At 43.5% G+C, this 24,326-nt stretch overlaps 1 protein-coding gene across 1 annotated transcript; it reads left to right on the top strand.

Annotated features, from left to right (window-relative positions):
• Nucleotides 1-1,198: 1,198 nt before the first annotated feature.
• On the top strand, nt 1,199-3,809 carry PROP1 (PROP paired-like homeobox 1; the record flags this gene model as incomplete). Its single annotated transcript, XM_082622685.1, has 3 exons — nt 1,199-1,307; nt 2,497-2,729; nt 3,471-3,809. The coding sequence occupies 3 exons, from the start codon at nt 1,199-1,201 to the stop codon at nt 3,807-3,809; spliced, it is 681 nt and encodes a 226-aa protein (XP_082478811.1).
• Nucleotides 3,810-24,326: the final 20,517 nt, after the last annotated feature.

The raw sequence follows: 24,326 nt of genomic DNA, 5'->3' as shown, positions 1-24,326 counted from the left end.
TCAGGATGTCCTACAGATGTCAGAATGTAGTTCCTAGATCTAAGTAATCTCAAGAAGCAGAGTACTGCAGCTGTCAGGATGTCCTGATTGCTCAGCGATGCTGGGTATGTCAGGGTTTCCTTGAAGAATCAGAATGTTGGGATGTCATGGGAATCTCAGTCTTCTGCAAAGTCCTGAGGTCCAGGGAGATCAGGATGCACCTGGAATACAGATGCTCTTGAGGGTAAGTGTTCTCTGATGGTCTGGGTGACCTTGGAGGGTCATGGAGTCCTGGGGGGTTCTGAGTGAATGAGGAGGTGACATTTGGGAGAGGAAAACAGAAAGTACTTGAGAACTATGGTGTCTGGGAGACTCATCCTATGGTTCAGGTTGTCCTGATGGGGTGTCCAGTGTACTCTGCGAATCAGGATATTTAGGAGGGGCCAGAATGTACTTGTGTTTTTAGTTTTTTAGTTTCCTGGAAAGAAGTCTTTGGGAATCACCCACGTACTGAGACACAAGGCAGGCCCTACTCCTGGTCTCCATTTGCACGCCCTCTCCCTCTCCCCTCATGATGAGGTTCTGAGGAGGAGTCTCAGGAGGAATGCATTTTCTCTTCCTTCCCCTGCCTGCTCTCAGGAGGGGATTTAACAGGACAAAAGAATTTGGTCCTCTGGGAATATGAGCTCTTGGCCCCAGTCCCTGGACCCTCCAACAGAGCACCTTCCCTCATCTGGCTTGTGATCCTCCCCTGATGATGGGGGCTCTGGCGACCAGGCAATGATTGGATGGGCTCACAGGGGTGAGGAACAGGTCACTCCTCCAAGGCTCAGGGAGAAAGAGTTAGTGTGGGATTGCAAGCTGGGAAAGTAGGCATCTGAGAGCAAAAGGAGAGAATGGCATCCCAGAGAGAGAAGGTGCAGGGGGAGAAAAGTGGAGAATAAAACAGAGAAACAGGGTGAGGGCAAGGCAGAATGAGATGATACTCAAGCAAAGGAATGGGGAATTAGAAATAGAAAGAAAAGTTAGAAAAAAGGAGAGAGAGAAAAAGGTCTATCTATCTATATCTACACAGGGAGAGAGATTCAGAGAGAGGTATAAACAGGGGGAAAGCAGTGAAATACAAGGCATAGAGGGGAACAGAAACAGAGAAAGACTGATCCAGAATCAGAGACTCAGGGACACGAGACTGGGCTGTCTTTGGTCTTTGTTGTGAGCCATGGATGCAGAAGGGAAGAGTGAGCAGGGTAAACAAAAGAAGGGGCGAGTTTGCAGCAGTCTCTGGCCCGAGGGCTACGCAGCGGCTGGGACTTTGACCTCCACGGTGGGTGAGTGAATCTCTGGGGTGGTCCTGAGGAGACAGCAGGTGTGCATGCTCCATGCCCAGGCTCCGTGGGGCGATGGTTCGCCACGAGGAAAGTGAAGAGGAGAAATAAAAAACCAGAATCCTAGAATGTTAAAAACAAGGGAATCTTAGAACACATGGGCCGATACAACGCCTTTGCTTTACAGAGTGGCACACTGAGACCCTGACGGATGAGGAGGCGGCAGAGGCTGAGCTAAAAGCTGTCTCCTCACTCCTGACCTCAGAGTTTGCTCACTGCACTGCTTTCTCCAAGGAAGAGAGGTGGAGGGGCCAGGGCTTTGGATCCGAGGAGAGCAGGGGGCTCAGGTGGACAGTGAGCACGGGGTAGGGACTACCACCTGGGTCCCCATGGGGATGGGATCCTCACTCCAGATATCTTTTCTCAGTGTGTGCCTCCCAGGTGTTTCCTTTTGCTCCTGTTCTCTATTCCCCGGCTGGCTCTCAGACTAATTAGTGTGGGGGCTTAATGAGTCTGTAGGGAGAAGAGGCAGGCCTTTCCCACGAGCTCAGGTTCCTGCAGCCTGGTGGCCAGGCCAGGACTGGGATAGGGGAGAAGATGAAATGTATGTGTGAGGAGGGTGTGTCTGAGCAGAAGAGTGAGGAATGTTTCATCTTCCCAGGTGGAGGGAATAGGACAATGGGAACAATATAAAGGTTTAAGTTGCATGTGAACCATGAGAGCAGGGAGCAAGTCATAGGGGTCATAGACAGAGACCTGGGAAGTTTGTTAGGTTGTCAGAGCGAATAGGAGATCCACAGGGTAAGACCCAGGAAGGTGGTATGTGTGCTGAGAGAGATGAAAGGCTATGGAGGGCCATGCCTTACATTGGGATGCATCTGGGGGAGTGTAATAGGGAGTGGGCACAAGGTGCAGAAGTGAGGCAGAGGGAGCGTGAGTGCCTAGGACAAGTGAGACTGAGGGGCAGACTTCATGTGGAGAGGGCAGCATGGGTTAAGGGAATCAGAAGTGAAGCAGGGCCAAGGCTGAGCTGGATTCAGCTAATTCTGAAAGCTGAAGAATTTCTGGTCAGGGCAGAGTATATGAGCAATACACGGGGTCCTAGTAGAAAGTGGGGGTTCCAGCATATGTGGTCTGGGATGGATGGGTGGATTCATGCGGCAGCAAACTCTCCCTCCCCCCTCCTTCTCAGACATGAGCACTCAGCCCTACAGGAACCTCTCTGGTGTAGGAGTGGGGAGACCAAGTCTTTGCTCACAAGGAGAACAGAGGGGTCACCCACACTCCCGGCGCCGCCACCGCACCACCTTCAGTCCAGCGCACTTGGAACAGCTGGAGTCAGCTTTTGGGAGGAACCGCTACCCTGACATTTGGGCCCGAGAAGGCCTGGCCCGGGACACAGGTCTCAGCGAGGCCAGAATCCAGGTGATGGCCCAGGATCCTCCACCCACCATCCCCTCAAGAAATGCAGATTCAGTGATTGGGAACTACTGGGGCATAAATTCTCAGGGCACTATAACCCTAACCCAAATGTTCACCAGAACAGAGTCTTACCCAACAGTCAGCATAACCTCATCTACGTCAGGAATTTCACTGGAGTTTAACCTTGGGGCTAACCTAATCTAACTTGAATTTCAATGTCAAACTCCAACCTTAACAGTGATGTGAACTCCAACAGAAATTCAATCCTAACTATTCACACACGTATGTAACCTTGTCCCTAACCATGGTCTTGAAACTCAACCTGATGCTTGCTCAATTGTAACTATAGAGTTACTTAATCTTAAGAATAAACTGTACCCTAAATCCAACCTGGTCTGTAACAATTAAACTCATCCATAGTCTTAGTCTCTAATAAACCTAGAGGAAATTTCCCATTCTCTGTGGAGGTGAAATGCCACTGTGTCATGTTTATCTCTTTCTTTTTACAAGTTGACATTTCTTACTCACCCAAAGTTGTAGCAGGGCAAATTTAGATATGGATTGGGGGAATGGTGTGGGTCTTGCTTTGTCACTAGTCCTCGTTCAGCTATGCCTTCTGCAAGAGCTTTACTTCCTCTGGGGATGTGGGGGAGTCTTATGCCCTGTACCAGTCTGTAGCTGCATATGACAATGCCACCTATTTGAGAGAGGGGCTCTAATGTGGCTATTCTCCCTCCTCCTCAGGTCTGGTTCCAGAACCGCAGAGCTAAGCAGAGGAAGCAAGAGCGGTCACTGCTCCAGCCACTGGCCCATCTGTCTCCTGCCACCTTCTCCGGTTTCTTGCCTGAGCGCCCTGCTTGCCCCTACTCCTACCCAACACCACCTCCCCCAGTGACCTGCTTCCCTCACCCCTACAACCATGCCCTTCCCTCTCAGCCTTCCACTGGTGGTTCCTTTGCTCGACCCCACCATTCTGAAGACTGGTACCCCACCCTGCACCCAACCCCTGCTGGTCATATGCCCTGCCCTCCACCCCCACCCATGCTTCCCCTCAGCCTTGAGCCACCAAAGTCCTGGAACTAAAGTTAAACAAGTACTGATAAGGTAGTTTCCCAGCCTGTGACCCTCACAAAACAGAGAAAACTGGGTGGTTTCCTTTCCTTCTAAGGGCAAAGTAGAAATATGGTGAATGATAGCTCAGAGACTGGGAATGTTAAAATGGGAGATCATGATGAAGGCTCACTGAGCTGATTAATTGAGTGAATTTAAGGAGGTGAAACTACTGGAAGATATAGGTTAAAAAGCCCCAGTGGAGGTGACTGGTGGAAAAGTGACATTGAGGGAAGCAGTGGTTGCTGCTGGTGGCTGGAAATGGTTGAAGGGGATAGAACTTTTGGGACTTCACTCATTGAGATCACAGTTGAGGACCTTCATCCCCATTGTTTCTAGCTGATTTCAATAAGGCTTTTGATTTAAAGTCTACCTATACATCTCTTCCCCATCACCACCATCCGAATCCATCATTAAGTTTTATTCATTCTATCCTGGAAATAGCTCTTGAATTTATTCCTCTCCTTTCTGTTCCAGCAGACACTTTGCTTTTTCTGGCCCCATGTTTTCTAATTAATCCTCCTCCTTGGTTCCCTTAGCTCCAGTCTTTCTCACTTCCAACAGGCTTTGTAAATCTGATCATCAAATATTAGCTCTCCAGTGTTTTATAAACAATAAATAAATAATACCTGATTTGCTAAGCCTGAGTCTTCAGCGTTACCTTTAACGTAACTTTCAAGTCACCTGCATGTGGCTTTGTTATTGAGCAAGGGCTCCTGTGACTACAGCACCGAAAACCAAACTCTGACAGCTGATGTTTGCAATAAAGTAAGGGTTTATTGCAGGGTGCCAAGCAAGGGAGTGGGAGACAAGCCTCAGATCTGCTCCAACTTGGCCTTTGAGTTGGGAGTGTTTTTAAAGAAGAAGAAAAAAGAAGTTGGGATTAACCATCATCTTGTGACATCTCTTAATCATAGTTGTGGAAGTCAGGATGTTTCCAGTTTACAATTCTCTAGCCACCTGGGGGATCTGTGAGCTCATCCTGCTCTGGAGAAACAACCTGATTTGTGTGTTAATGATGATATCTACAACAGCAATTTTAGTACATTAATGATGTTATAGACAATAGCAATTTTAGTCATCTGATTCTGTTTGATTAGTGTTCAGTTAGCACAGGATTGAGGTCAGAAGAGGCAAACAAGGGAATAAAGTTTTGAGTAGAGACATTAATCATAAACTCACAGAGGGAACTCAGTTTTAGAGGGGCTCAGTTTCAGTTTGTGATAGAGAAGAAACAATTTGATTAAGGGCAAACTTTTCCAAGAGCAAACCGTGAGTCTTGAGGTTCATAAGAAGTCATTCCCAGAAAAGAATCTGCTGTGAAGTGCCTTAGTCTGAGCTCTCCTAACAGAAACATGCTGTGGCCTAGTTGGTTTGCCATTTATATACCATATCACTTATAATGTACTTATTTTACTCATAATTTACTTATTTATAAGTAGGTCTACCTCACTTATGGGCACATACATAGAAGAATTCTGAGGAAACAAGCCTCTGGGGATTTTATTTGCAGTTTTTTGTATGTATTATATTTTAAAAGTCTGGAATTGAAACCTCTGTGATGCACAATTCTATTTCCATGTAATTATCCCCTTGTGCCAGACTGCCTTCCTGAAAGATAATACTGGTTTGCATGCCTCCCAAAATGTCAGTGTCAGTTTCAGCACATCCTTATCGACATTGATCATTTTGGACAATTTTTTAACTGAGAGTGATGTCTCCTAGTTGGTTATTTTTTTCAGTTTTCATTTAATCTATTGCTAGTGAAAGTTAAAAATAGTTTCATGTTTATTGACAATTTACATTTTTTTTCTCCTCTGCATTGTTTTTCTGAGTTATTTGTGTATTGATCTAGTCATCTCTTATTAGTGCTTGAGGAACCCCAAGTGAGAAATCTCCCCTTAATTTTACTGCTTCACCCATGTTTTCCTCATTATTTGGATCAAAATACTATGCCTTGAATCATTTAAAATTTATTTTAGTTTGTGTGGTAGAATAGTCATCCAATTTCCCCTCAATCAGCTAGCTGGTTTTTCCAATATAATTTATTTAACAGTCTAACATTGGTCTGTAAAAACATTTTTCCACACACTAAGATCTCATATGGGACAGTTGTAGACTCTTAATTCTTTCCCACCAATAAGCTTCTCTATTCTGATATCAGTACCATAGTGTCTTATTACCAAAAATGTAAGGATCTTTAAAATGTTAAATTTTCTTATCCAAATACAAGGTGTGTCTTATTATTTTTTCCAGATTTCTCTTATGTCCTTCAGGAAACTTCTTGGTATTTTTTTATAAAACAAATCTTAATAAGAGTTTTATAAATTACAAAAGTTATATAGGGTCTTTGTAACAGTCAACCCAAAAGATTTATATACATATAAGACATATATATTATATAGATGAATATATATTATACATGAATATATATTTATACATATTAACCTGGATTAATCACAAAACCCCATGTTAAGCAAATTCACCTCAACGTGAGATAAACAACATTAGTAGTGTGTATCTGTCCACAACTTATTGTGCTCATAGAAAAATATACAGACATACACATGTAACAGGGAAGAACAAAATCTGACTCCATGTTGGATCTGTTTCTTTTACTTTAACCTTTGCTCTCCATTACTTTTTGTTACTATAATCACTAAAAGGCTGATGTCTATAGCTATAGACATACGTAATGGCCTCCCTCGGGGAACCCTGACCCTCTGCCTGAATATTAAAGTGCCTTTGTTCAGCTCACAAGGAAACACCCTGACCCTGCCCAACTGTGAATGGCTGCAGAACAGAAGAAATTAACACAGCCCCTCTCTGAGGCTGGCCAAAAAACAGGAGATATTTTGCAAGACTTATGGCCTTTTACTTTACTTCCTCACCTCCTCCCCTTCTCTGTTCTATAAAAAAAAGCTAGCATCCAGACCCTGATAAGATGTTACTCTACGATATTAGTCTGCCACCTTCTCGTCTGCCTGCTTTCCAAATAAAGTTGCCATTCCTTGCCTCAACACCTCATCTCCTGATTTATTTGCCTGTTATGTGGCAAGCAGAGCTAGCTTGGACTCAGTAACACATACACTAATATTTTTTCCTTTTTAAGAATAAAAATGAGATCCTACTGTAAGTGGATATAGATATAAAAACATCCTTCAACTGGATCACATAGATTTTTATTGTTTTCATTCCATTAACTGGCAATTTTATGAGCCATTTAACCATTCTCCTATCATTTGAGATTCAGAGTTAGTTTGATATTTTGTTTTGTTTCACCACCACAAATGCCACTGTAGTTGTTTCATTAAAGGATAATTCTCAAAAAAAGGTAAAATCATGACTCTCATAGATATGTAAATTTTATTTAACTCATTTAACTCATAAGGCAACAATAAAGATGTCAAAGCCAGTTCAAAGGACAAAGACCAAACATATTTTTAGATGAGGAATAGTGAAATGAATGTGTAAATGGAGCCAAAATTGCCTTCTTTCCTAGTTGAGGAGGGACTTCAATTAACCCTTCAGGGGATGGGATTTATTTACGTATCTATAGACAAGAATTTTTTTTGCATTGCCTTCTGTTATCTACAATTTACAGAGTTATAAATTAGCTCAAAGGCCAAGAAAGCCTCAGAGTGCACAAAGAATCAAAGTCAAATAAACTGGAAAGGTGGGCCCTAAACAGTGCATGGCTTTCCACTGAATCACATTTTCCCCCTACAGTTTCCTCTGGTCCAGGTGCTTTTTACTTCTGTAGGTTAGATGTCCCAAGGTTGGACTGCTGTGTTAAGTGTTATGTACATTTAAAATTGTAAGAGACACAGCCTGATTAGTTTACCAAAAAGGGTAGCTTAGGAAAATGTCCTGTTTAGTTAAAAATTTTTTTCTTTAAGCCCAGAAAATACTTCACCCTAATATTTCTTTAAAGGTTTGATTTTTAAAAAATCTAAAATAAATACAGAACCTACTTTTGTATATGCTGAGAATCAAGGGACTGAGTCTCTTCTAGATCAAAAGTAAAATATACCAGCGCTATTCATTAAACTACCTTATTCATTGAATCAAATTGCTACGTTTATCATATATCATAAATTAAATTCGTGTGAGGTTTAAAAATCTATTCTTGGTTCTCTATTCGAGGGTCGGTTCTCCCACTAGCTTTTTAGGATCCCGCAGGCAGCGGCACACACCCAGGGTACCCCTCGGCCTCATCACACCTGCTGGTGAGCTGGCACACACGAGGTCAAGTTCTCTGTGCCCTTCACTCCGGCCTTCCTAGCCCCTCTCGGCCTCCTGTCCTGCTGCCCGGCCCGCGGACCCACTACGGGGGAGGAAGGGGCGCGAGTGAAGGAAGGAAGGCAGAGGGTGTTTCCGCACTACTGGCCCCCTCTCGCTGTCAGCCTGCACGGGTCCTGGTGCCTATAGTGCCAGGGACTGAACTGAGGGGCTGAGGCCGGTGAGGTTAACAAGGCATCTCAGTGTCCCTGCGGGTCTTAGAAAGCCCAAGAGGCAGGGCAAGGCGTACCTCGATTCTTCGGGTTCCCCTGTCCTTCCTTCTCGGGATTAGAGATACCCTTACAGTTCAAACTGGCAGAAGATTGGAATCTTTGCCCCAATTGGGGTTTAAAAAGAAAAAGAACTGTCTTGGAAGCAGCGACATCCCTTCTCTCATCCCCGCCAACCAAAGGGGAAATGCAGCCACGTGAGGGTAAAGAAGTCACGAATTCTTCTTTGCGTTGGGAAATCTAAATCCCTGGTTTTTCAGAAAGATCCATTCCCAGCAGGATCCAAATCCGAGTTCAGAAAACGAAATGACTTGGAGTCCGAAATGGGTGTGCAGGGCGTAAGAGCAGGAGCTCTGGGGTGGCATAGCGGGGCGCACTGCTCCAGGGGACTTTGGAAACAATTAGGGCGCTCCTACAAGCTACTGAAGACCGCGGGGCTGAACCGCGGAGTTTCCGGGCGCTCCTAGAAGGCTGAGAGGTGAGGTCCCGGAGACCCTACTGGTCCGGGCTGGGAACAGGCGGGGCATGTTCAACGCAATGAAAACAACCAGGCCTAAGAAAGCGGAGGAGTTAAAACATTCAGCTCCTGTGAGAAACCCCCTCCCAGACACCTGGGGACTCGAGGCCTGGGCCGCTTCTAGCTCTACCAGCCTCACCTTCCCGGGAGCTCGAGCAACGCGTTTCTAAGTGCTTCAGACACTTCTTGGTCCCGGGGTCTGGCTCCTCTCCAGCCCTCGGGCTGTCTGCCCAATGCAAACGACACCTGGTCCCTTCACGGTCGCAGGACCTGTTCTCTAGGTTCTGAGCTCGCGGTCGTAAGGGTCTTGAGAAGAGTTCCTCTCCGCGCATCCAGACCGGGGGCTTCTGGCTCCCGAGATTGGCAGGAGAACACGTGAAGACCCCGGCCCATTGCCTGCCTGGCGTCTGCTCCCTCCTATACCAGAGACCTCTTCAGTTCGCTCGTTCCCAGACTGCACATCTAGGCGCTGTCTGAACCGTCCACCTGCGCAAACAGCGCTCCCTTCGGCTCAATGACTCCCTCTTTGACTCAGCTGTCTTTCGGAGGATGAAACCTGGGAATGTGTTGCACACCCAGGAAGAGAGATAAGTGCCATTAGGTCAGGGAATCGCGGTACAGGGGACCTAGGTACTAGACCTAAGTGGGGGAAGGAGCTGGAGCTCCAGGTGGCAAACACCCTGGACCCTGAAAGCTTCTCACCTGGTGGAGACAGGAGCGGCTGGATGAGGACAAGAGAGGGCCTCCAAACTGCTGGGTCCAGAGTAGGGGACCCAGTGTCAGGCTCTAAGACTGTACTGGGTGGTTTTTCCCCCGCAGGGGTTCCTCCCAATCAATCCTCCCGCTATTTTCCAGGTTTTTCCAAATTCTCCTGGAATTAAAATACTCACTCTTTTTCACACTAGAAACAAAAGCTGAACCCAAAGTCCCAGTAACAAGAGCAGCTCGGAGACTCAGTCTCTTTTGAATTTGGTCAATTAGCTTCAGAGTTTTCCAGGTTCTTGCTCCAGGAGGTCCTTCCTCCACTCCCTACGACATGCCCCTCAGATTCAACTCCCTCAATACTAGGCATCTGAAAGCCTAGGGGGTCCCTTACAGCTCTCCTAACACCCAGCTAAGAAGCCCAAGATGGAATAAAGTAGGCGTCAGCACCACAGGGTGACTCATTGAAGGTGTGTGTGTGTATGTGTCTGTGTTAGCATGTGGGTGTGGGTCTTTGGGGGCTGCAGTGTCTGGATAGGCCTAGGAAGCCACATGGCCTAAGGCTTTGGAATTCAGGGTGCTCAAAATGTGCCCGTATCAATTTGTTTGCTGGACTTCTGGGTCCATCTGAGCCCTGGCATCTCTGTACCAGCAAATAGAACCTGAGGAGCTGGTATAAGGTATCTCAACTAGCAGCTAGAACACCTCTGGGACATTCTGGCATTTTCTAGAGTGAGATGGCCTCATATGCATTCAGGGTAAGGAAGCCATGGGCACCTCAGAAACTCAGGCTCGGAGCCTAAGCCTGGTCAGGTGAGGGAGGTGAGGGGGAGCATGGGTAGAGACAGCTTCCTGTCCATCATATAAACTCTGCCATCACAGGGACATGAACCCCATGGTCAAAGAAGTCAGGTCCTCTTGCCCATCTCCAGAGGATAGAATTGACTCCTGACCAAGCTACCTGCCCTAGCAGCAGTGTGGTAGGGCAAACTGCTTAGTCCCCAAGACTTCCACTACCACCTCCCCCTTTGCTGTTATAAACATTTCCACCTTTTTTGTTAGACTTCTCAGTTATCAAAGCTAGAATTCTAATATCCTTATAGAATTCCATGCAAACATTTATTGGGTACCTTCCTAGTGCCAAGTGGGAGTCAAAAGCTGGAGATTCATCTCGAATCCAAGAAATTCCTGTCAGACATTGAGACATACCAAGATAGGAGAGGACATGTGAACCCAGCCTCTGACAGAGGAAGAAATGAAGTGTCTGAAAGGAGATCCCCCACACCCCACTTCAGAGGACTTGTCCTCGCTCTGCTGAGCTCCTCTCTGAGCTCACTTACAGGCGTTGTCCCCTCTGTGTGGAGAACAGAGGGTCGTGGAGAAAGGGAGGAATGTGAGGGTCATGGCAGCCACTGCTCAAGACAGGCACCCACAGAAGCCCTTGGCCTTGAAACCTAGCCATTCTGGACACAGAATCTCTGAATATATGCTGGCCACCCAGGAGAGGTATTCGTTTGTTTACTGATCTCCCGCAGTGGACTCTGAAGATCTAATTGCGGTGCGCTTCCTGACATCTTCCTGGGTAAGCTAGGTGTCTCCAGCAGTGCACGGGCCAGAGAACACTCCTGGCAGCAGAGCCTTCTCCCCGGTCCAGGGTAGGGCTCTGGGCGTGCTCAGAAGTCCCGCCTTTGCAAAGCCTTCAATTCAAGGAGGCTCCCCAGCTGCTTCTTCCTTGGAGGCCATGCAGGGTGTCCAGACACCGTTTTCTGCCCTCCCAGGACCACATTGGAAGCAAGAGGTCTGAGTGCGAAGGAGGTCCTGTGGCAGAGGGGGGATGGCAGGAGAGAATGTCTCTGGGCTTGTCCAGGGGGGGTCTGTGAGGGATGCGACACAACCTTGGCCCAATCAGGAAAAGAGAAAGTAGCTAATGTGATCTATATATATCTCTCCCTTGTTAAACACTCCTTACCTCTTTAACCAAACCAAACCAAAAGAAAACAAAAAAGCTACTTCAGCAATTCCTCCTCCCCACAGGAATTCAGTGTGTGAAAAATGCAAATTTCTCTCTGATGCCACTGTAAGCCCAAGAGACACTCCCTTCCCTAACCAGATGCTGCAGGTGCCTGAACATCATTCCTAAGGACCAAATACCAACAGAGAGGAATTGATCCCCAAGAGTATCCTGAAGAGGTGGCTGCTGCTTCTGGAAGTTGGCAGGGTGTATATTTAAAGTTAATAATAGTCATAATATAATAACAGCCTCAGTGGCTCAAACTTGCTGTTTTTCTTACTTGCAGAAGAGATAAAGCAGTAGCATTGACTGCAGGATCCTGGCAGAGACCCAGGCCCAGCACAATGGTCAGGTGTGGGGGCAAGTCTTGCTTCCAGGATCTGGGATCTGTTCACAGGAGATAAGTGGCCAGAGCCAAGACTGAGACACGGCATGGGGGCCTGGAGGTGAGCTCAGGAGCCGCAGAGGGGGCTGGGGAGGATGGACTTAAAGGTGCAGCCATCCCCACTCTCTGTGCCCAGAAATGCTTGGTGCTGCCTGCACAAACTCCCACTAATTACAGTTGTGGGAATTAATTTTTATCACCCTTAAACTTGAGACATTCAACTTGCCTGGGGTAATGGATGAAAATTGGTGCTTGGGCTTCAGATTGACAGGGCAGGATCCCAGTGGGGTCAGCCAGAGTAGAGGTTTGGTTTTATAGTCCAGTGGACAGTGTTTTAACTTTTTTTCTTTTTAAGAGGAGGTGGTAGATACACTCAGGTCCAGCAGTTACTCTGAAGAGGAGAGGGGTGGAAGTACTGGCGTCCCTCTTTCACCACAGAGGCAAAGCACAGAAGCAAGGGAAGTGGGAGGAGCACAGGACCAGGAGCTGGGGCTTTGAGTCTCTTGTTTTTGAAGGGACCTGTGAAGGATGGATTTTCTTCCTTAGGGCTAAAAGCAAACCCCGAGTTCTCCCTTGCTGTTTTGTTTTGTTTTAGACTCTTCAAATCCCACCTCTTCCTCTGGAGCTTGTACACTCCTTCAGGGCACGTTGTCCTGGGCACACTGTCTGCTGCATTTTCCAGACCCCAGAACCCGCCCCGTTCCTGCAAGTATCAGACCCCATTCCTGCAAGTATCAGAGCCAGCAGGGCCTAGTCCCAGGCCCAGGAAACTTGAATCTTAAACTCCTGCCTGTCCTTAGAGTGGAAGTCAGAGGTCTTCCAGGCACATTCATCCATCTGGGCCCTTGGCCCTCAGACCTGGTAGAGATGGTTCTCTCTCCCTTCCTGCATCCCCATTCTTTTCTATAATTGCCCTTCTCCCTCCTTTGTCCCGGGCTCACTCTGCTCTCTTCTTTATCTCCCCTACATTTATCCTTTAACCTTGGGTGAACTTGGTTCAGTCCTGCTTTAATAACCACAGCACCTGGACCAGGCAGGAGTGTGGGGTGGCTGCAAATGGTCTTTGCCTCCCTTGCTTCCTCCCTCCCATTACCTGTCTGTCCCTAGTGTGGGGGACTGAGACAACTTCCTACCCCAACCTGCCTTGAGTACAAGATGTTTTGGGAAGTAGGCAGTGGTGACATGAAAAGAGAAAAATAATCATTTGGGAGAGATCAGGTCTAGGGCATCTGGTCCAGCAGGGAGAGGAGGGCAGTGCCCATATTTCCTGTCTGTACAGTTCTGGGAATGTCCCCACTGGGATTGGTAATGCGGACTCGGCCCAAGTCAGGTCACCTTCTCCTATTCCTGGAGGCAGCTGCCTTTGGGTGAAGAGTTTACTTCCTGTGCTCAGATCTCAGAAACTTTTCCTTGCTTCTGGATCTGGGGAGGGGAAGAGGGAGGGACTGCAGGCCATCTGAGGTATGTCTACTCCATAACTTGCCTGGGTGGGGTGGGTCATATGAAGGGGACCCAGGCACCCACCTCACCTTTTCCCCCTCCCTCCCAGCTGGCTACCCTTCTTGGAAGCTATGAGGGTTGGTCACTGATTGGCATCCACAGTATTCATCATCACTCCAAGAAAACTTAAAGTAAGTGATTCAGGCTGAAAGACTACAATATATGTCAGAAATCTGAATCTACACAAAGAAATGAAAAACGTTGGAAACAGAATAAATAAAGGCAAAGTGAAATCTATTTTTTTTTTTTTTTTTTGCGGTATGCGGGCCTCTCACTGCTATGGCCTCTCCCGTTGTGGAGCACAGGCTCCGGACACGCAGGCTCAGCGGCCATGGCTCATGGGCCCAGCGACTCCATGGCATGTGGGATCCTCCTGGACCGGGGCACGAACCCATGTCCCCGGCATTGGCAGGCGGACTCTCAACCACTGCGCCACCAGGGAAGTCATAAGTGAAATCTTTTTATTCCTTACTTTTATCACTCTAAAAGCTAACTGCTTAAACAAAAGTTGTATGTATTGTGAATTTATAGCATATTTAAAAGTGACATGTATGACAACAATGGCAAAAGGATGGAAGGGAGGAATTGGGAATATACATATATAAGATTGTTACATTACATGGGAGGTATAAAGTAAGAGGTTTAAATAATAAGAAGTCAATAGAGGAGGTGAAGAGAAATCATAAAATTAAATCCATAAAGGCAAGAGAAGAGGGGAAAAAAGAAGACAAATTGAACAAGTAGAAAACATCCAGTAAGAAGATAGATTTTAACCCAATGATATGAATAATCACTTAAATGTGAATGGCCTAAATAATCTCTGTTAATAGATTTGGAAAAAAAAGCAAGATGGAAGTAAGATCTATAAGGTCTCTAAAAAACATACTTTAAATAAAAAGACATAGGTTAAAACAATAGTTATAAAGGAGAGTGGGGTAATTTTGCTCACGAGGGTACAGTTGGCAATGTTTGAAGACATTTTTGGTTTTCAAAACGAGGAGGTGCTACTCACATCTAGTGGGTAGAGGCCAGGGACACTGCTAAATATCCTAAAGTGGACAGGACAATCCCCCACAACAAAGAATGATTTGTCCCTAAATTTCATTAGTACCAAGGTTGAGAAACCTTGGCTTAAAAGTTAAAAATCTGAGAGATGTCATGAAAACAGTAACCAAAAGAAAGCTGAGGTCATCATATTTATTCAAATAAATTAGACTTCAGAACAACAATACTATCAGGGATAAAGTGGAGCATTACCAATGAAAAAGAGGTCCATTCTCCAAGAAGATCATAACAATCTTAAATGTGTATGAACCTTCACACATACACAAACTTCCAAATATATGCAGCAAAAGCCAATAGATCTGAAGAGAGAAACTGATAAATCCACAATAATAGTTGGAACTTCAATACTCTTCTCGCATTAGCTGAAAGAACAAGTAGGCAGAAATTCAGTAAAATTATGGATGCCTTGAACAGGACTATCAACCAACTTGACCTAATTGGCATTCATAGAACACTCTAGGCCCAAAATAGCAGAATCTATTTTGTTTTTGTTGCACATGGAACATTGATCAGGATACACCATGTTCTGAGAAATAATACAAACCTTAAAAAATTGAAAAAAAATAAATTAATAAAAAAGTGTGTTCTCAGCTGGAGCTTGGTCAAGATGTAGGAGCAGGAAGATCCTGAGCTCACCTCCTTCACACCAAAATTACCACTGTTTACAGAGCAACTATTGATGACAAAGACCTTAATCTAGCAGAAAAGATCTTCTACAACTAAAGATATAAAGAAGGAACCACAGTTGAGACAGGTAGGAGGAATGGAGTTGTGGAATAGTCAAGACCCATACCTCCAGGTGGGTGACCCACAAATGTGAGGATAATTACAACTGCAGAGATTTCCCCAAGGAGCAATGGGTCTGAGCCCTGCAACAGGATCCCCAGCCTGGTGATCCTGCACTGGGAAGATGAACTTCCAGGGATTTGCTTTGAAGGTCAGCAGGGCTTACTTTTGGGAGACCCAGAGGGATGTGGGAAATAGAGATTCTATTCTTAAAAGGCACACACAAAATCTCACACACTCTGGGACCATGGGCAGAAGCATTAATTTGAAAGCATCCTGCAGTAAACCCACCTGCTGATCTTGGGGAGTCTCCCAGAGAGGCAAGAGGAAACAGGAGTTCACCCTGGGACACAGAAATTAGTGGCAGCCACTTTGGGGAGCTTATTCTACCACGTAGACCTGATGCTGGCAAGGGCCATTTTGCAATCCCTTTAGCTTATTAACACTGGGACCTGGGCCTACCTGCCATCCCGTCAGGACCAGTACTGGGATGCTTCAGGTCAAGCAACTAGTGGGGTGGGGACACAACCCCACCACCCAGCAGAAAGGCTTCCTTAAGACACCCTGAGCTCACAGCCACCCCAGGATATTGCCCTGTCCAGGACCTGGCCCCACACACCAGTGGGCAAGCACCAGCACCAGGACCCTCTGGGCCCCAACCCCACCCACCAGTGGGCTGACACACCAACCCAGGGACCCCCAGAGCCCTGCAACCAGAGACCCTAGGACCCAGCTCCACCTACCAGAGGGCTAGCACTAGCCCCAGGACCCAGCTTTATCCACAGGTTAGTAGGAAACAGACCTGTGTTCCCCTGGGTCCTGATTCTGCCCACTGGTGGGTGAATACGAGCCCCAGAACTAGTGCAGCCCCACAGCCTGAGATGGTAGGACACAGCCCACCCACCAGCAGGCCACAACAATCCCCAGAACCCCCTGAGTCCCTGCTTCACCCACCAGCATGCCAACACCAGTTCTGAGACACCCTGTGCCCTTCAACCACCCACCTCAGGATCTAGTCCCACCCACCAGTGGGCAGGTACAAGCTTTGAGACACCCCAGAATCCACAGCCAGTTGTGTCAGGAACTGGCCCTGCCCAACAGCAGGCAGACACCATCCCCAGGACCAATGTATAGTCACAGTGTACCTTGTCAGGACCTAGACAACACACCAGCAGGCCAACACCAGCTCCAAGATACCTTGAACTTCTCAGCCAGCTAGGCTGGGATCAAGCACATCTCACATGGTGAGTGGACCAGCACCAGCTTTGGGACATCCCAGAAACCACAGCCAGCCATGTCAGGAACTGGCCCCATAGCAGGATGACACTAGGTCTGGAAACCCTGAGCCCTTAACCACCTACCCCAGAACTACCTCTTCCAGCCAGTGAACCAGCAATACCCCAGAAGCCCCCGGGTTTCCAAAGACAGCCACCTTGTGACCTGGCCACTCCAACCAGGGGCCAGCAGTCCCCACACAAGGAAGGGTCTGGCAAGCAACCAGACCAGGGACCAAAAACGCCTACCAGACCAATGACAGCAGTTGGTCTGCCGCAAAAGAAGGACCCATGCAACCCACATATGGGGCACCACTAGAGCATTTAGCTTTGGTGACCAGAGAGGTGTGTGCTGTTGGGTTGCATAGGATATCTCATACAAAGGGTCACTTCTGCAAGGTTGGGAAATGTAAACAACCTACCAGATACATAGAAATCAAACCAGCAAATTAGGAAAAATGAGGTGACAGAGGAACATGTTCTAAACAAAAGCACAAGATAAAATTCCAGAAGAAAAACTACTCTAAGTGGAGATAGGTAATCCCAATGACGAGTTCAAGGTAACCATTGTAGAAATGATCAAAGAACTTGGAAGAATGGATGAACAGAGGGATAAGTTAGAGTTTTTAATGAAGAGATAGAGAATAGAAAGAAGAACTGAAACGAGATGAAGACTACAGTAAGCGAAAAATACACTAGAAGGAACCAACTGTAGATTAGATGATACAGAGGAACAGATCAGCAAGCTGGAAGACATAGTAGTGGAACTCACTGAAGCTGAACAGAAGAAAAGGGACTAAAAAGAAATGAGGGCAGTTTAAGAGACATCTGGGACAACATAAAGCATACTGACATTTGCTTATATGGGTCCCAGAAGAAGAAAGAGAGAAAGGTGCTGAGAACATATTTGAAGACATAATAGCTGAAAACTTCCCTAACCTTGGAAATGAAACAGACATCAAGGCACAGGAAGCACAAGGAGTCCCAAACAGAATCAACCCAAAGAGGAGCTAAAAAAGACACATTGCAATTAAAATGGCCAAAATTAAAGATAAAGAGAGAATATTAAAAGCAGCAAGGGAAAACCAACAAGTTAAATACAAGGGAACTCCCGTAAGGCTACCAGCTGACTTTTCAGCAGAAACTCTGCAGGTCAGAAGGAAGTAGCGTGATGTATTTTAAGGGATGAAAGGGAAAAACCTACAACCAAGAATAGTCTACCTGTCAAGGTTTTCATTCAGTTTTGATGGAGAGATTAAAAGGTTTACAGACAAGCAAAAGCTAAAAGAGTTCATCACCACCAAACCAGCTTTATAATATTAAAGGGACTTTTCTAAGCAAAATAGAAAAGGCCAAAACTAGAAACATGAAAATTATGAATGGAAACAAGGTATCTATATAGTAAAGGTGGTAAATCAATGATGTACAAAGGTAGTGGGAAGGTTAAAAGACAAAAGTAGTAAAATCATCTATATTTGCAATAAGTAGTTAAGGATACACACACAAAACAGATGTAAAATATGATGACAAAACAGTAATCATGGGGAGAGGGAAGGAAAATGCAAGCCTGTTAAAATGCTATTTAATTCAGAGATCAGCAACTTGAAATAATCATACATATATAAAATTCATGGCAACCACAAACAAAATATCTAAAATAGACACACAGAAAGAAAGGAATCCAAACATAGCAATAAAGATATTCAAACAAATCGCAAGAGAAGAGGACAAAAGAAGAAAGGATCAAATAAAAAGTGCAAAAGCAACCCCCAAACAATTAACAAAATGGCAATAAGTACAAACCTATCAATAATTACTTTAAATGTAAATGGACTAAATGCTCCAACCAAAAGACATAGAGAGGCAGAATGGATACAAACAAGACCCATATATATGCTACCTACAAGAGACTCACTTCAAATCTAAAGATGCACACAGATTGAAAGAGAGGGGATGGAAAAAGTACTCTATGCAAATGGAAATCAAAATAAAGTCAGAATAGCAATACTTATATCAGACAAAATAGACTTTTTGTTTGGGAGATTTATTTTCATTTCATTCTGTGTAATTGCAATTGATTTGTTGCAGAAATTTGTACCTGGCATTTCATACTCCATAGAGTAGCACTTGAACTATTATCTGGCCTCTTTCATTGCTTTCCATTATCACCATCTGACTTTATAAAAGGAAATTTCCTTTTCATACAGAGTTAGTGGTAATATAAAATTGGTACAACCTCTTTGCAGATCAATTTGTTCATTCTATTATTTTTTTTAAAAAGTACTCTTTAATTAAGCAATTTCACTTCTAGAAACTGATAACTGTACAAAGTTGAATGGACAAGGATAATCAAAGCTGCATTGTTTATAAACTGAAAAAATGGCAACAACTTAAAAATGTCTATAGGATGGACCACATCAATCATGATGCATCTAGCTGATAGAATTCTCTGCAGCCATTAAAAAGAATGAGGTAGAGTTTCTTTACTGCCACAGAAAGGCCTTCAAGGAATAAAAAGTGAAAAGAGAAAGGTTGCATAATCATAATGATAATAATAGTAGTTATTATTATTACAAACACTTGAAAAGTGTGTACTATATTCTAAGCATTTAACTTTATTATGATTTTTTTACATCTTTATTGGAGTATAATTGCTTTACAATGGTGTGTTAGTCTCTGCTTTATAACAAAGTGAATCAGTTATACATATACATATGTTCCCATATCTCTTCCCTCTTGCGTCTCCCTCCCTCCCACCCTCCCTATCCCACCCCTCTAGTTGGTCACAAAGCACGGAGCTGATCTCCCTGTGCTATGTGGCTGCTTCCCACTAGCTATCTATTTTATGTTTGGTTGTGTATATATGTCCATGCCACTCTCTCACTTTGTCACAGCTTACCCTTCCCCCTCCCGATATCCTCAAGTCCATTCTCTAGTAGGTCTGTGTCTTTATTCCATCTTAACTCTAGGTTCTTCATGACATTTATTTTTTCTTAAATTCCATATATATGTTAGAATTTGGTATATGTTTTTCTCTTTCTGACTTACTTCACTCTGTATGAGAGACTCTAGGTCCATCCACCTCATCAAAAATAGATAAGTTTCGTTTCCTTTGATGGCTGAGTAATATTCCATTGTATATATGTTCCACATCTTCTTTATCCATTCATCCAGTGAGGGACACTTAGGTTGTTTCCACCTCCGGGCTATTGTAAATAGAGCTACCAATGAACATGACCATTTTTGAATTATGGTTTTCTCAGGGTATGTGCCCAGTAGTGGGATTGCTAGGTCATATGGTAGATCTATTTGTAGTTTTTAAAAGAACCTCCATACTGTTCTCCATAGTGGCTGTACCAATTCACATTCCCACCAGCAGTGCAAGAGTGTTCCCTTTTCTGCACACCCTCTCCAGCATTTATTGTTTCTAGATTTCTGGATGATGGCCATTCTGACTGGTGTGAGAGGATATCTCATTGTAGTTTTGACTTGCATTTCTCTAATGATTAATGATGTTGAGCATTCTTTCATGTGTTTGTTGGCAGTCTGTATATCTTCTTTGGAGAAGTGTCTATTTAGGTCTTCTGCCCATATTTGGATTGGGTTGTTTGTTTTTTTGTTATTGAGCTGCATGAGCTGCTTGTAAATTTTGGAGATTAATCCTTTGTCAGTTGCTTCATTTGCAAATATTTTCTCCCATTCTGAGTGTTCTCTTTTGCTCTTATTTATGGTTTCTTTACCGTGCAAAACCTTTGAAGTTTCATTAGGTCCCATTTGTTTATATTTGTTTTTATTTCCATTTCTCTAGGAGGTGGGTCCAAAAGGATCTTGCTGTGATTTATGTCATAGAGTGTTCTGCCTATGTTTTCCTCTACGAGTTTGATAGTTTCTGGCCTGATATTTAGGTCTTTAATCCATTTTGAGCTTATTTTAGTGTACGGTGTTAGGGAGTGATCTAATCTCATACTTTTACATGTACCTGTCCAGTTTTCCCAGCCCCAATTATTGAAGAGGCTGTCCTTTCTCCACTGTACATTCCTGCCTCCTTTATCAAAGATAAGGTGAGCATATGTGCGTGCATTTATCTCTGGGCTTTCTATGCTGTTCCATTGATCTATATTTCCGTTTTTGTGCCAATACCATACTGTCTTGATAACTGTAGCTTTGTAGTATATTATGAAGTCAGGGAGCCTGATTCCTCCAGCTCAGTTTTTCGTTCTCAAGGTTGTTTTGGCTATTCGGGGTCTTTTGTGTTTCCATAAAAATTGTGAAGTATTTTCTTCTAGTTCTGTGAAAAATGCCAGTGGTATTTTGATAGGGATTGCATTGAATCTGTAGATTGCTTTGGGTAGTAGAGTCATTTTCACAATGTTGACTCTTCCAATCCAAGAACATTGTATATCTCTTCATCTATTTGTATCTTCTTTAATTTCGTTCATCAATGTCTTATAATTTTCTGCATACAGGTCTTTTGTCTCCTTAGGTAGGTTTATTCCTAGATTTTTTTCTCTTTGTTGCAATGGTAAATGGGAGTGTTTTCTTAATTTTACTTTCAGATTTTTCATCATTAGTGTATAGGAATGCCAGAGATTTCTGTGCATTAATTTTGTATCCTGCTACTTTACCAAACTCATTGTTTAGCTCTAGTAGTTTTCTGGTAGCATCTTTAGGATTCTCTATGTAGAGTATCATATCATCTGCAAACAGTGACAGCTTTACTTCTTCTTTTCCAATTTGGATTCCTTTTATTTCCTTTTCTTCTTTGATTGCTGTGGCTAAAACTTCCAAAACTATGTTGAATAATAGTGGTGAGAGTGGGCAACCTTCTCTTATTCCTGATCTTAGTGGAAATGCTTTCAGTTTTTCACCATTGAGGACAATGTGGGCTGTGGGTTTGTCATATATGGCCTTTATTATGTTGAGGAAAGTTCCCTCTGTATCTACTTTCTTCAGGGTTTTTATCATAAATGGGCATGTACTTTTGTCGAAAGCTTTTTCTGCATCTATTGAGATGATCATATGATATTTCTCCCTCAATTTGTTAATATGGTGTACCACGTTGACTGATTTGCATATATTGAAGAATCCTTGCATTCCTGGAATAAACCCCACTTGATCATGGTGTATGATTCTTTTAATGTGCTGTTGGATTCTGTTTGCTAGTATTTTGTTGAGCATTTTTGCATCTATGTTCATCAGTGATATTGGCCTGTAGTTTTCTTTCTTTGCAACATCCTTGTCTGGTTTTGGGACCAGGGTGATGGTGGCCTCTTAGAATGAGTTTGGAAGTTTCTTCCCTGTGATATATTTTGGAAGAATTTGAGAAGGATAGGTGTTAGCTCTTCTCTAAATGTTTGATAGAATTCGTCTGTGAAGCCATCTGGTCCTGGGCTTTTGTTTGTTGGAAGATTTTAATCACAGTTTCAATTTCCATGCTTGTGATTGGTCTGTTCATATTTTCTATTTCTTCCTGAATCAGTCTTGGCAGGTTGTGCATTTCTAAGAATTTGTCCATTTCTTCCAGGTTGTCCATTTTATTGGCATAGAGTTGCTTGTAGTAATCTCTCATGATCTTTTGAATTTCTGCAGTGTCAGTTGTTACTTCTCCTTTTTCATTTCTAATTCTATTGATCTGAGTCTTCTCCCTTCTTTTCTTGATGAGTCTGGCTAATGGTTTATCAATTTTGTTTATCTTCTCAAACAACCAGCTTTTAGTTTTATTAATCTTTGCTATGCTTTCCTTCATTTCTTTTTCATTTATTTCTGATCTGATCTTTATGATTTCTTTCCTTCTGCTCACTTTGGGTTTTTTTTTTTGTTCTTCTTTCTCTAATTGCTTTAGGTGCAAGGTTCAGTTGTTTATTTGAGATGTTTCCTGTTTCTTAAGGTAGTATTGTATTGCTATAAACTTCCCTCTTAGAACTGCTTTTGCTGCATCCCATAGGTTTTGGGTCATTTTTTCTCCATTGTCATTTCTTTCTAGGTATTTTTTTAATTTCCTCTTTGATTTCTTCAGTGATCACTTCGTTATTAAGTAGTGTATTGTTTAGCCTCCATGTGTTTGTATTTTTTACAGATCTTTTCCTGTAATTGATATCTGGTTTCATAGCATTGTTGTCAGAAAAGATACTTGATACAATTTCAATTTTCTTAAATTTACGAAGGCTTGATTTGTGACCCAAGATATGCTCTATCCTGGAGAATGTTCCATGAGCACTTGAGAAAAATGTGTATTCTGTTGTTTTTGGATGGAATGTCCTATAAATATCAATTAAGTCCATCTTCTTTAATATATCATTTAAAGCTTGTGTTTCCTTATTTATTTTCATTTTGGATGATGTGTCCATTGGTGAAAGTGGGGTGTTAAAGTCCCCTACTATGAATGTGTTACTGTCAATTTCCCCTTTTATGGCTGTTAGTATTTGCCTTATGTATTGAGGTGCTTCTATGTTGGGTGCATAAATATTTACAACTGTTATATCTTCTCCTTGATCATTATATAGTGTCCTTCTTTGTCCCTTCTAATAGTCTTTATTTTAAAGTCTATTTTGTCTGATATGAGAATTGCTACTCCAGCTTTCTTTTGGTTTCCATTTGCATGGCATATCTTTTTCCATCCCCTCACTTTCAGTCTGTATGTGTCTCTGGGTCTGAAGTGGGTCTCTTGTAGACAGAATATATATGGGTCTTGTTTTTGTATCCATTCAGCCAGTCTGTGTCTCTTGGAGGGAGCATTTAATCCTTTTACATTTATGGTAATTATCGATATGTATGTTCCTATTCCCATTTTCTTAACTGTTTGGGGTTTGTTGTTATAGGTCTTTTCCTTCTCTTGTGTTTCTTGCCTAGAGAAGATCCTTTATTATTTGTTGTAAAGCTGGTTTGGTGGTGCTGAACTCTCTCAGCTTTTGCTTGTCTGTAAAGGTTTTAATTTCTCCATCAAATCTGGATGAGATCCTGCTGCATCGAGTAATCTTGGTTGTAGGTGTTTCTCCTTCATCACTTTAAATATGTCCTGCCAGTCCCTTCTGGCTTGCAGAGTTTCTGCTGAAATATCAGCTGTTAACTTTATGGGGATTCCCTTGTGTGTTATTTATTGTTTTTCCCTTGCTGCTTTTAATATGTTTTCTTTGTATTTAATTTTTGACAGTTTGATTAATATGTGTCTTGGCGTGTTTCTCCTTGGATTTATCCTGTATGGAACTCTCTGTGCTTTCTGGACTTGATTAACTATTTCCTTTCCCATATTAGGGAAGTTTTCCACTGTAATCGCTTCAAATATTTTCTCAGTCCCTTTCTTTTTCTCTTCTTCTTCTGGAACCCCTAACTTCTGATGTTGGTGTATTTAATGTTGTCCCAGAGGTCTTTGAGACTGTCCTCAGTTCTTTTCAATTCTTTTTTCTTTATTCTGCTCTGAAGTAGTTATTTCCACTATTTTATCTTCCAGGTCACTTATCCATTCTTCTGCCTCAGTTATTCTGCTATTGATCACTTCTAGAGTATTTTTAATTTCATTTAATGTCTTGTTCATCATTGCTTGTTTCACCTGTAGTTCTTCTAGGTCCTTGTTAAATGTTTCTTGCATTTTCTCTATTCTAGTTCCAAGATTTTGGATCATCTTTACTGTCATTATTCTGAATTATTTTTCAGGTTGACTGCCTATTTCCTCTTCATTTGTTAGGTCTGGTGGGTTTGTATCTTGCTCCTTCATCTGCTGTGTGTTTTTCTGTCTTCTCATT

This window comes from Mesoplodon mirus, assembly GCF_964341445.2.
Source record: "Mesoplodon mirus genome assembly, chromosome: 5".
NCBI lineage: Eukaryota > Metazoa > Chordata > Mammalia > Artiodactyla > Ziphiidae > Mesoplodon > Mesoplodon mirus.
Note: the sequence above shows the minus strand (reverse complement) of the source record. Positions and strands in the feature narration are given on the sequence as shown.